We start from the raw sequence: 13778 nt of genomic DNA, 5'->3' as shown, positions 1-13778 counted from the left end.
AAAAAGTGGGGTGGAAAACGGGTTTTGGATGGGACAAGGAAGAGGGTGAGGGCCGTACATTTTTATTTATGGAATTAGCGCTCGTTCGGTTGAGAATTATGCCCCATCGGCCCTTTGTGGCTCCATGCTGGATTGTCGAGGCCTCCGGAGTAGTAGAAGTTTCCTGTACACATTATTTCATGACCTTTTCTGTTACTTTCTTCCTTGTGAGTCTGTGCAATCTCTTACATACTTTCTGTCTGCACTTATCCCTCCGTTGGCTCGGCCTCGTCTCCTTCTTTATATCTTGTGCCAATCGTTTCTCAAACCCTCACTGATGGCCGCAGCCAATGCGGCGGTGGTGTCGGGAGGAGGTGACCTTGCTGTCTTTGGCCCTTGGGGAGTGGTGCTCAGCTATATACTGGCAGGATGAGACTGCTCGTCCTCTCTGATTCCTCCTCCATTGCTCCCTGTGGTCTCCTCATCATGTGGATCCAGTTTGCTCCTCTACATGTTCCCCTGGACCGGAGGCTGCAGACGGCGGCGGTGCTGCAGTGGACCTTCTCCTTCCTGGCTCTGGGTGAGTTCTCCATCACACGGCTCCTCTGCTCATCCCTGAATTGTGCTGTAGTCACATCCAGAGCTGCATTCACAATTCTCCACTGGGGTCTGAGGAGGGGCACGCCGGTAACAGCAATGCATTATGGGTCTAAAATTATCTAATGTCCATTACAGAGTGGCCCATCCTGAACATCGGGATATCTCACGCTAAGATAACGCCAGACCTGCTATATACAGAAGAACGGACAGCGCCACCGACCACAGCGCACGCTCTGCTCTCTCACATCTCTTTCATTTTTCATACTCTCTCATTCTATCACAATTCTCTTATCTCTATCCCTCCCTTCATCTCTTCTCTCTCATCTCTATCCCTTACTTTCCCTCATCTCCATCCCTCTCTTCTTTATTATCTATCCCTCTTTTTCTCTCTCCTCTCTCACTTATATCCCTTTCTCTCTCATCTTTATCCCTCTCTTTCATCTATATCCCTCTCTTCTTTCTCATCCCTATCTCTCTCATCTCTATCTCTCTTCTTTCACCTCTATCCCTCTCATCTTTATCCCTCTCTTCTCTATCCCTCTCTTTCATCTCTATCCCTCTCATCTCTATCTCTTTCTTCTCTCTCATCTCTATCCCTCTCTTTTCTCTCACCTCTATCCCTCTCTCTTCTCTCATCTCTATCCCTCTCTTCTCTCTCACCTCTATACCTCAATTCAATTCAATTCAATTCAAATGAGCTTTATTGGCAGGACTAAGTACATGTTAGCATTGCCAAAGCATATGGTAAAAATACGGGGGTGGGGGAGGGGGGCATATAGAGGTCCAGGGTATATCAGACTCCTTTTAGAGGATAGGGGATGTTTCCAGGGTGGGGTACAGGAGTCCATGACATATCAGGCTCCTATTAGTCTGTGGCAGGCACTGACATATTCCGCTGCTACGGCCACTGCACTTTCCTCTTCCCCCAGTATTATCGGCAGTTTCTCTTCCTCCTCCTTGGAGGTGAAGTCTGGGAGGAGATCAGTCTCTTGAAGTGAGTGTCCCTCACTGCGAAGTATTTGGGGCACCTCAGCAGGAAGTGGGCCTCATCCTCCACGGCCTCCTGGGGGCACTGCTGGCAGAGTCTGCTCTCTCGGGGCTTCCTCTCTATTTCTCTCATCTCTATCCCTCTCTTCTCTCTCACCTCCATCCCTCTCTTCTCTCTCACCTCTATCCCTCTCTTCTCTCTCACCTCTATCCCTCTCTTCTCTCTCATCTCTATCCCTCTCTTCTCTCTCACCTCTATCCCTCTCTTCTCTCTCACCTCTATATCTCTTCTCTCTCACCTCTATCTCTCTCTTCTCTTTCACTTCTCTCACCTCCATCCCTCTCTTCTCTCTCACCTCTATCCCTCTCTTCTCTCTCATGTCACTCTCTGATATCTAACTTATGTCACGCTCACTTCTCTCCTCTCTTTTCATATCCCTCTCATACACTTACTCTCTACCTCATTCTTCATCTCTCTTAGCCCTCCATCTATATCTTTTATCTCTTTCATCTCTTTCTCTCTGACATCTGTGTAATCTCTCTCTGCCTCTTTTCTTCACATCTGCCCCATCTTACTCTATCTCACTTTTTTCTCTCTCTGTCCTTTTTTCTTTCTTTCCCTTGCTCTCGTGGCTCACTGTCATCTTTCTCCACATCCCTCTTTCTTCCTCCTTTTCCCTCCCTTATGTCTCTCTCTCTTGTATCCCTCCATCAGTCTCACTGTGTCTTGTTCTCACGTCTCATCTCTTTTTTACATCTCCTCTCTCCGTCTCTCACTCACTCTCATTTCTTTTTCTCATCCCTCCTTTGTGTGACTCCCTTCCTTTCATGTCTCACTCATTCTCCCATCCTTCTCTTTCTCATCCTATCCTCCACAATATCTCAATTTCATCCCCTTGTTCGTCTCGCTCATCTCTCACTTTCGCTCTCATCTCTCTTCTCTCATCTCTAGCCCTCTCTTCTTTCACCTCTATCCCTCTTTCTCTCTCATCTTTATCCCTCTCTTGTCTATCCCTCTCTTTCATCTCTATCCCTCTCTTCTCTCTCACTTCTCTCATCTCTATCCCTCTCTTTTCTCTCACCTTTATCCTTCTCTTCTCTCATCTCTATCTCTCTCTTCTCTCTCACCTCCATTCCTCTCTTCTCTATCTCTCTCATCTCTATCTCTCTCTTCTCTCACCTCTTCACTCTCACCTCTATCCCTCTCCTCTCTCATCTCTAGCTCTCTTCTCTCATCTCTATCCCTCTCTTCTCTCTCATCTCCATCCCTCTCCTCTCTCATCTCTATCTCTCTCTAATCTCTATCTCTCTTCTCTCATCTTTATCCCTCACATCTCTCTCATCTCTATCCCTCTTCTCCCTCTTCTCTCTCACCTCTATCCCTCTCTTCTATCATCTCTATCCCTCTCTTCTCTTTCACCTCCTTCTTTTCTTTCACCTCTATCCCTCTCATCTCCATCCCTCTCTTCTCTCTCATCTCTCTCTCACCTCTATATCTCTCTTCTCTCTCATCTCCATCCCTCTCTTCTCTCTCACCTCTATATCTCTCTTCTCTCTCATCTCTCTCCCTCTCTTCTTTCATCTCTATCCCTCTTCTCTCTCACCTCTCGCTCTATTTTCTCATCTCTATCCCTCTCTTCTCTCTCATCTCTATCTCTCTCATCTCTATCCCTCTTCTCCCTCTTCTCTCTCACCTCTATCCCTCTCTTCTATCATCTCTATCCCTCTCTTCTCTCTCACCTCTTTCTTTTCTTTCACCTCTATCCCTCTCATCTCCATCCCTCTCTTCTCTCTCATCTCTCTCTCACCTCTATATCTCTCTTCTCTCTCATCTCTCTCCCTCTCTTCTTTCATCTCTATCCCTCTTCTCTCTCACCTCTCGCTCTATTTTCTCATCTCTATCCCTCACTTCTCTTTCATCTCTATCCCTCTCACCTCTATCCCTCTCTTCTCTCATCTCTATCTCTCTCACCTCTATCCCTCTCTCTCATCTCTATCCCTCTCTTCTCTCTCATCTCTATCCCTCTCTTTTCTCTCACCTCTATCTCTCTCTTCTCTCTCATCTCACTCTCTGATATCTAACTTATGTCACGCTCACTTCTCTCCTCTCTTTTCATATCCCTCTCATACACTTACTCTCTACCTCATTCTTCATCTCTCTTAGCCCTCCATCTATATCTTTTATCTCTTTCATCTCTTTCTCTCTGACATCTGTGTAATCTCTGCCTCTTTTCTTCACATCTGCCCCATCTTACTCTATCTCACTCTTTTTTTCTCTCTCTGTCCTTTTTTCTTTCTTTCCCTTGCTCTCGTTGCTCACTGTCATCTTTCTCCACATCCCTCTTTCTTCCTCCTTTTCCCTCCCTTATGTCTCTCTCTCTCTTGTATCCCTCCATCAGTCTCACTGTGTCTTGTTCTCACGTCTCATCTCTTTTTTTACATCTCCTCTCTCCGTCTCTCACTCTCTCTCATTTCTTTTTCTCATCCCTCCTTTGTGAGACTCCCTTCCTTTCATGTCTCACTTATTCTCCCATCCTTCTTTTTCTCATCCTATCCTCCAAAATATCTCAATTTCATCCTCTTGTTCGTCTCGCTCATCTCTCACTTTCGCTCTCATCTCTCTTCTCTCATCTCTAGCCCTCTCTTCTTTCACCTCTATCCCTCTTTCTCTCTCATCTTTATCCCTCTCTTGTCTATCCCTCTCTTTCATCTCTATCCCTCTCTTCTCTCTCACTTCTCTCATCTCTATCCCTCTCTTTTCTCTCACCTTTATCCTTCTCTTCTCTCATCTCTATCTCTCTCTTCTCTCTCACCTTTATCCTTCTCTTCTCTCATCTCTATCTCTCTCTTCTCTCTCACCTCCATTCCTCTCTTCTCTATCTCTCTCACCTCTATCCCTCTCCTCTCTCATCTCTATCTCTCTCTCATCTCTATCCCTCTCTCTTCTCTCATCTCTTCTCTCTCACCTCTATCCCTCTCCTCTCTCATCTCTAGCTCTCTTCTCTCATCTCTATCCCTCTCTTCTCTCTCATCTCCATCCCTCTTCTCTCTCACCTCTATCCCTCTCCTCTCTCATCTCTATCTCTCTCTAATCTCTATCTCTCTTATCTCATCTTTATCCCTCTTTTCTCTCATCTCTTCTTTCTCACCTCTATCCCTCTCTTCTCTCATCTCTAGCTCTCTTCTCTCATCTCTATCCCTCACATCTCTCTCATTTCTATCCCTCTTCTCTCTCACTTCTATCCCTCTCTTCTATCATCTCTATCCCTCTCTTCTCTCTCACCTCTTTCTTTTCTTTCACCTCTATCCCTCTCATCTCCATCCCTCTCTTCTCTCTCATCTCTCTCTCACCTCTATATCTCTCTTCTCTATCATCTCTATCTCTCTCATCTCTATCCCTCTCTTCTTTCATCTCTATCCCTCTCTTCTCTCATCTCTATCTCTCATCTCTCTCCCTCTCTTCTTTCATCTCTATCCCGATTCTCTCTCACCTCTCGCTCTATTTTCTCATCTCTATCCCTCTTTTCTCTTACCTCTATCCCTCTCTTCTCTCTCATCTCTATCACTCTCACCTCTATCCCTCTCCTTTCTCATCTCTCTCTCATCTCTATCCCTCTCTCTTCTCTCATCTCTTCTCTCTCAAATTCAAATTCAAATGAGCTTTATTGGCAGGACTAAGTACATGTTAGCATTGCCAAAGCATATGGTAAAAATACGGGGGTGGGGGAGGGGGGGCATATAGAGGTCCAGGGAATATCAAATTCCTTTTAGAGGATAGGGGATGTTTCCAGGGTGGTCTCACCTCTATCCCTCTCCTCTCTCATCTCTAGCTCTCTTCTCTCATCTCTATCCCTCTCTTCTCTCATCTCTATCTCTCATCTCTATCCCTCTCTTTTCTCTCACCTTTATTCTTCTCTTCTCTCATTTCTATCCCTCTCTTCTCTCACCTTTATCCTTCTCTTCTGTCATCTCTATCTCTCTCTTCTCTCTCACCTCCATTCTTCTCTTCTCTGTCTCTCTCACCTCTATCCCTCTCCTCTCTCATCTCTATCTCTCTTCTCTCATCTCTATCCCTCTCCTCTCTCATCTCTATCTCTCTCTAATCTCTATCTCTCTTCTCTCATCTTTATCCCTCTTTTCTCTCATCTCTTCTTTCTCACCTCTATCCCTCTCTTCTCTCATCTCTATCCCTCACATCTCTCTCATCTCCATCCCTCTTCTCTCTCACCTCTATCCCTCTCTTCTCTCTCACCTCTTTTTTTTCTTTCACCTCTATCCCTCTCATCTCCATCCCTTTCTTCTCTCTCATCTCTCTTTCACCTCTATATCTCTCTTCTCTCTCATCTCTATCTCTCTCATCTCTATCCCTCTATTCTTTCATCTCTATCCCTCTTCTCTCTCACCTCTCGCTCTATTTTCTCATCTCTATCCCTCTCTTCTCTCTCACCTCTATCCCTCTCCTTTCTCATCTCTCTCTCATCTCTATCCCTCTCTCTTCTCTCATCTCTTCTCTCTCACCTCTATCCCTCTCCTTTCTCATCTCTCTCTCATCTCTATCTCTCTCTCTTCTCTCATCTGTTCTCTCTCACCTCTATCCCTCTCCTCTCTCATCTCTAGCTCTCTTCTCTCATCTCTATCCCTCTCTTCTCTCATCTCTATCTCTCATCTCTATCCCTCTCCTCTCTCATTTCTATCTCTCTCTCATCTCTTCTCTCTCACCTCTATCCCTCTCCTCTCTCATCTCTATCTCTCTCTAATCTCTATCTCTCTTCTCTCATCTTTATCCCTCTCTTTTCTCTCATCTCTTCTTTCTCACCTCTATCCCTCTCTTCTCTCATCTCTAGCTCTCTTCTCTCATCTCTATCCCTCACATCTCTCTCATTTCTATCCCTCTTCTCTCTCACTTCTATCCCTCTCTTCTATCATCTCTATCCCTCTCTTCTCTCTCACCTCTTTCTTTTCTTTCACCTCTATCCCTCTCATCTCCATCCCTCTCTTCTCTCTCATCTCTCTCTCACCTCTATATCTCTCTTCTCTCTCATCTCTCTCCCTCTCTTCTTTCATCTCTATCCCTCTTCTCTCTCAGCTCTCGCTCTATTTTGTCATCTCTATCCCTCACTTTTCTTTCACCTCTATCCCTCTCTCATCTCTATCTCTCTCACCTCTATCCCTCTCTTCTCTCATCTCTATCTCTCTCACCTCTATCCCTCTCTTCTCTCATCTCTATCTCTCTCACCTCTATCCCTCTCTCTCATCTCTATCCCTCTCTTCTCTCTCACCTCTATATCTCTTCTCTCACCTCTATCTCTCTCTTCTCTCTCATGTCACTCTCTGATATCTAACTTATGTCACGCTCACTTCTCTCCTCTCTCTTTTCATATCCCTCTCATACACTTACTCTCTACATCATTCTTCATTTCTCTTAGCCCTCCATCTATATCACTTTTCCTCACTCTCTCTTTTATCTTTCATCTCTTTCTCTCTGACATCTGTGTAATCTCTCTCTGTCTCTTTTCTTCACATCTGCCCCATCTTACTCTATCTCACTCTTTTTCTCTCTCTGTGTCCTTTTTTCTTTCTTTCCCTTGCTCTCGTGGCTCACTGTCATCTTTCTCCACATCCCCCTTTCTTCCTCCTTTTCCCTCCCTTATGTCTCTCTCTCTTGTATCCCTCCATCAGTCTCACTGTGTCTTGTTCTCACGTCTCATCTTTTTTTACATCTCCGTCTCTCACTCACTCTCATTTCTTTTTCTCATCCCTCCTTTGTGTGACTCCCTTCCTTTCATGTCTCACTCATTCTCCCATCCTTCTCTTTCTCATCCTATCCTCCACAATATCTCGCTTTCATCCTCTTGTTCGTCTCGCTCATCTCTCACTTTCGCTCTCATCTCTATCGGTATCTCTTTCTCTCATTCCTCAGTTTTCTTTTCCACATCTCACAATTTCTGTCATCATTTCTTTATTTCCCCATGTCTTTATTTCTTCTTTCTCTTTTTCATCCTGCTTTCATCAATCCTTCTCATCGCTCTCACCCTTCTGTGATGCCTCTCTTTTTTACCTGCAGTACCCCTCCTGCCCTCATGGAGTGCTGGTAAAATATTATTCCCACAATCTACAGCAGGCGCTCTCCTCCAGTTGTGTGCAGCACATTAATGAGACCCTTGGGTTGTTCTCCTTTGCTCTGTATATGTGTGGTGGATGCAGACACCGGGCGGTGGGCGCCTCTTATGTCTTCTCTCCTGCTTTTCAGCGCAGTGCTGTCTGGTCCTCTATGTCCTCCTGGTCTGCTCCCAGTACTGGGCACTGGCCGTCCTCTACTCTGCGTGGCTGTACATAGACTGGGACACCCCATCCACCGGCGGCCGGAGGTCGGAGTGGGTGCGGAGCTGGACGGTGTGGAAGTATTTTGCCAATTACTTCCCTATCAAAGTAAGAAAATAGCTGTGGATATTTCCATTATTAAGTAAAAATCAGCACATATATCAGATATCTGAGTATTGCTCAGACACGTTCCATTTGGTGGAGATATCAGGGTGGTCCTTGTAGCTTCTTCTACGAGGGTTTGGTGACCACGTGACAAAACACAACCTCTGTAGCACTTCAAATGTCACTTCCTGTCTCCAGTTTCCGTAGGAAGAGCTGCTCTGGAGCACAGACTGCTGCTCTAACATGTGAAAATGTTGACAACACTTCATCTACAAGGAATAACTAACATTCGTCTGACTTTCTTCTCTGCGACCTGTCTTACAGCTGGTCCGGACAGCCCCTCTCGACCCTGGTCACAATTATATCTTTGGATTCCACCCTCACGGTGTTCTTGTGGTTGGAGCTTTTGGAAATTTTTGCACTGAAGGAACAGGATTTTCCAGTCTGTTCCCGGGCCTCACTCCACATCTCCTCATGCTGCCAGCCTGGTTCCGAGTGCCGTTTTTTCGGGAGTATATCATGAGTGGGAGTAAGTAAAGAACCGCAGTCATCTGCAGCCCCCCGATCATCTCATCTCATATCTGCCGCCAATCCCCGTCCATCTCAACCTCCTCCGATATCTTTCTCTCTCTTCGCTGTCTCTTGAGGTTGTTTCTCTACATTTCACCAACTTTTTAGGTCTCGTGTCCTCTGACAAGAGAAGCGCCTCCTACCTCCTCTCAAAGAAGGGTGGTGGGCAAGCTTTGGTCATAGCAGTTGGGGGTCCTCCTGAAGCTCTTGATGCGAAACCTGGAAAACTGACCCTACAAATCCTGAAGAGAACGGGTTTCATTAAGCTGGCCTTGACCCATGGGTGAGACACCACGGCCATTACTTTAGAGGGTCATCCTTGTGTTTCGCGTACTCATACCCCTTGTTTTTTTATACAGGGCTCATCTGGTTCCGGTTTTATCCTTCGGAGAGAATAACCTCTACTATCAGGTCAGCAATCCTCGGGGGTCTCTGCTGCGAAGCACCCAAGAAAAACTGCAAAGAATTATGGGACTAGCGATACCCCTGTTCCATGGCCGAGGGGTGTTCCAGTACAGCTTGGGGCTACTTCCCCACAGGAGACCAGTCTATACAGTGGGTAAGCGGCACATTTACCTCTCCTTACCGGAAAAGGTCCAGTTATCAATGAGATCTTGCCTGAGATCCAAAACCCATCACTGTTCTAGAACTGCAGAGATCCATAGTATGTTGTTCTGGAATGTCAGCATGGTATTTTGAGTGTCCCACTGGCACCTGTACCCAGAAATTAATGTGACACCATATGTCTCCCGCATACCATATATAAATACTATGCTGCCATGTATGCCCTAAAAAGTACCGTACATGCTCCGAGAGATAACTACTGTGCTGCGATATGTGCCCCAGAAATAGATATTGTGCTCTCATATGTGTCCCAGAGATAAATACTGTACCACTATGTGCCCCAGGTAAATACTGTGCCAGTCACCAACCAGAAAATAACTACGGTAAATATTCAGACAAACAAACCCTAAAATTTTAGGATCTGTTTGGATGTCTACATTTATAGTTAGGTCCATATATATTTGGACAGAGACAACATTTTTCTAATTTTGGTTACAGACATTACCACAATGAATTCTAGACAAAACAATTCAGATGCAGTTGAAGTTCAGACTTTCAGCTTTCATTTGAGGGTATTCACATTAAAATTGGATGAAGGGTTTAGGAGTTTCAGCTCCTTAGCATGCGCCATCCTGTTTTTAAAGGGACCAAAAGTAATTGGACAATTGACTCCAAGGCTATTTTATGGATAGGTGTGGGCAATCCCTTCATTATGTCATTCTCAATTAAGCAGATAAAAGGTCTGGAGTTGATTTGAGGTGTAGTGCTGCATTTGGAAGGTTTTGATGTGAAGTAAACATGCGGTCAAAGGAGCTCTCCATGCAGGTGAAACAAGCCATCCTTAAGCTGCGAAAACAGAAAAAAACCCATCCGAGAAATTGGTACAATATTAGGAGTGGCAAAATCTACAGTTTGGTACATCCTGAGAATAAAGAAAGAAAGCACTGGTGAACTCATCAATGCAAAAAGAACCTGGGCGCCCACAGAAGACAACAGTGGTGGATGATCGCAGAATAATCTCCATGGTGAAGAGAAACCCCTTCACAACAGCCGACCAAGTGACCAACACTCTCCAGGAGGTCGGCGTATCAATATCCAAATCTACCATAAAGAGAAGACTGCATGAAAGTAAATACAGAGGGTTCACTGCACGGTGCAGCCACTCATAAGCATCAAGAATAAAAAGGCTAGACTGGACTATGCTAAAAAACATCTAAAAAAGCCAGCACAGTTCGGGAAGAACATTATTTGGACAGATTAAACCAAGATCAATATCTACCAGAATGATGGAAAGAGAAAAGTATGGCGAAGGCGTGGTACAGCTCATGGTCCAAAGCATAGCACATCATCTGTAAAACACGGCGGAGGCAGTGTGATGGCTTGGGCATGCATGGCTGCCAGTGGCACTGGGTCACTAGTGTTTATTGATGATGTGACACAGGACAGAAGCAGCCGAATGAATTCTGAGGTATTCAGAGCCATACTGTGTGCTCAGATCCAGCCAAATGCAGCCAAACTGATTGGTCGTCGTTTCATACTACAGATGGACAATGACCCAAAACATAAAGCCAAAGCAACCCAGGAGTTTATTAAAGCAAAGAAGTGGAATATTCTACAATGGACAAGTCAGTCACCTGATCTCAACCCAATTGAGCAGCATTTCACTTGTTAAAAACTAAACTTCAGACAGAAAGGCCACAAACAAACAGCAACAGAAAACCACTGTAGTGTAGGCCTGGCAGAGCATCAAAAAGGAGGAAACACAGCGTCTGGTGATGTCCATGAGTTCAAGACTTCAGGCAGTCATTGCCAACAAAGGGTTTTCAACCAAGTACTAAAAATGAACATTTTATTTAAAATTATTGAATCTGTCCAATTACTTTTGGTCCCTTTAAAAACAGGGTGGCACATGTTAAGGAGCTGAAACGCCTAAACCCTTCTTCCAATTTTAATGTGGATACCCTCAAATGAAAGCTGAAAGTCTGAATTTCAACTGCATCTGAATTGTTTTGTTTAAAATTCATTGTGGTAATGTCTATAAATAAAATTAGAAAAATGTTGTCTCTGTCCAAATATATATGGACCTAACTGTATTTTTGGGTCCAGTCACAGTGTATAGGCATATGGCGGAACAGTAGTTATCTGAAGGCCCATATGGCAGCACATTTTCACATATGTGGCTGATAGTACAATTGTCCCAGTATCCTCTGGTCATTCGTGAAGCCAAACCGTGAGTTGCACTGTTACAGAAGTTGTGTTTTTTTTTTTTAAATAAGGACCTGGCTGGCTTTCAATCTCCTCCTGCCCTCCTCCCACAGATCTTGTGAGAGCTGTTGCTCTGTTTCAGTGTAAAAGGGCAGCTTGGTTTAGCTGGTGGTTTGGTCTCAGCTTATGAGTATTTCTAGCTCTGCTCATATCTCCTCATTACTTCTCTCTCTTTCAGTGGGGTCTCCTATCCCGGTGGTGAAGAACCCTTCTCCTTCTCCCGAAGACATCTTGTCCCTCCATGCTCTCTATGTACAAAAGCTGAAGGAACTTTTTGAGACCCACAAGATAAAATATGGAATTGAACAAGATCGTCAACTCGTGCTCCTTTGAGACACCAATGAAGATCACAAGATGATACATAAATATTATGGAGTGAATCTATGAAGGGGAGATACTTGGAAGATCCCAACGTTTACTTTTCTAGAAGAAGACTATTCTTCAGTTAAGATGATAACCAATAACTGTTGTCTGGAAGCCAAGAGCTTTTATCTCAAAGTCTCTCGTTAAAACTCTTGTCTAGAAGTCTCTCAAGAATTTTTGTCTGGAACTCTAATTTTCAACTAGAAGTCTCACAAGACCTCTCCTCTGAGTTTCTGAAGACCTCTCATTCAGAAGACTCTCAAGAACTCGTGTCTAGAACTTGTCAAGATCTTTCTTCTAGAAGTCTCTCACGAACTCTGGTCTAGAACTCAAGAATTCTTATCTAGAAGTCTGTCAAGACCTTTCCTCTGAGATTGTCAAGACCTCCCATCTAAAAGTCTGTGAAGAACTCTTGCCTAGAACTTAAAAACTATCATCTAGAAGTTTCTCAAGACCTCTCATCTGAGCTTGCCAAGACCGTTCATATAGAAGTCTCTCATGAACTCTTGTCCTAGAACTCAAGAACTCTCAATGAGAAGTTTTCAAGACCTCTCCTCTGAGCTTATGTTGATCACAAAGAGATAGACAAGGAAACAAGGAGTTAAAAAACATGTGTGAAACAAGCCAGAATATGTGTTATACCTTAGATTCCTCACAGTACTCCTTTTACTATGATGTCAGCTTTACACCCCCTTGACCTTGACTCGAGCAGCTTCATCAGGTCTCACCTGGAATGGCTTCAAATGGACAGGTATGCCTTGTCCAGAGTTCATTTGGGAAATCAACAGCCTTCAGAAAGTGGTAGTGACCTTCAGGTGGGTTTGGCAGAGGCAGTGTTGGGTTCACAGGTACATATAGTCCTGAGTGCTATTCCACAACTGTTCTAAGCCCGAATACGGAAAGAACCACTCAACAAAGTAAATAGAAATTACCGTCCATTGTAATATGGAGATCAGTCAATCCAGAAAATGGCAAGAACCTTAAAAGTATCAAAAGTGCTGTCACGAAAACTCTCAATTATGATGATGAAACTGGTCTTTATGAGGAGCACCCCAGGAAAGGAAGACCAAGAACTTATCTAAGTTCATCGGTTACTAGCCTTAGAATCCACAAATTGACAGCACCTCAGATAACAGCCCTCCTAAATGATGCACAGACACAGCATGCTGCAATGACATACCGGCCCACCTGGTTTGCCCTTAGTTGGACTATCACTTATGTTGTTAAAGGACATTGACCTAAAACACCTAGAGGACATGTAATGGTGAGGTGACCAAGGAGGAGAGGGATGGAAGCTGCCTCGGAGGACATGGCCTCCACCGTCACCCAACCTCAGTCCAAGTGAGGTAGTTTGGGATGAGTCGGAGGCCGAAAGAAGGCAAAGTAGAAACATCTGAGAACTTCTTCAGGACTGTCTTAGGCCGTTCAGGGTGACTGATGAAGCTGTTGGAGAGAATGACAGTGGGGGTGTAAAGCGGTCATCAGGGACCTAAGATATAACACACATTCAGGTTTGTTTCACCTGTGTTTCTTTACTCTTTGGGGTTTTGCTGTCCGAATCTGCTAAGGAAATTAATGAACTCTTCCTGGGAGTGTAACTCTAAGGGTGCCCAGGTAGTGTTGGCACCAGAACGCCTGAGTGGGTCCAAAAGAAGCCACTAAAGAAGTAAGAAGAATCAACTTATTTTTTTAATGTTTTTTTTTTTTGGGGGTTAATTCTTGTAAATAAATAAAAAAAAAAAGATATTTTTCAGTGGTGACGAAAATAAAGCGTCGCAGAAGCAATAGTCAGATGTGTTTGTGAATTTTTTAATTTTTAGTTTTATAATTGTCGTCACATTAAGGGTCTGTTCACATTAACCAGAACGACCGCCGATAGGTGACTATCTACCGGTCTCGTAGTGGCCCCATTTACACAAGCCGGTCGCTCTGAACGCTCTCTTACATCGCTCAGTGTGCATTGGTTGCTTTTGTTCTCGGCAGCACGAGTCCTGTTTACACAGGACGATGCGCTGCCGAGGACG

General features: G+C 44.5%; 1 protein-coding gene across 1 annotated transcript; it reads left to right on the top strand.

Moving 5' to 3' along the window:
- Positions 1–291: 291 nt before the first annotated feature.
- LOC138677313 (2-acylglycerol O-acyltransferase 2-B-like) lies at positions 292–13541 on the top strand. Its single transcript, XM_069767354.1, has 6 exons — positions 292–559; positions 7817–7995; positions 8317–8521; positions 8671–8845; positions 8922–9121; positions 11570–13541. Exons 1-6 carry the CDS (start codon positions 409–411, stop codon positions 11722–11724), a joined length of 1065 nt encoding a protein of 354 aa, XP_069623455.1. The 5' UTR covers positions 292–408; the 3' UTR covers positions 11725–13541.
- Positions 13542–13778: the final 237 nt, after the last annotated feature.

This window comes from Ranitomeya imitator, chromosome 4 (assembly GCF_032444005.1).
Source record: "Ranitomeya imitator isolate aRanImi1 chromosome 4, aRanImi1.pri, whole genome shotgun sequence".
Classification (NCBI taxonomy): domain Eukaryota; kingdom Metazoa; phylum Chordata; class Amphibia; order Anura; family Dendrobatidae; genus Ranitomeya; species Ranitomeya imitator.
This window is presented reverse-complemented; position numbering and strand designations above follow the sequence as displayed.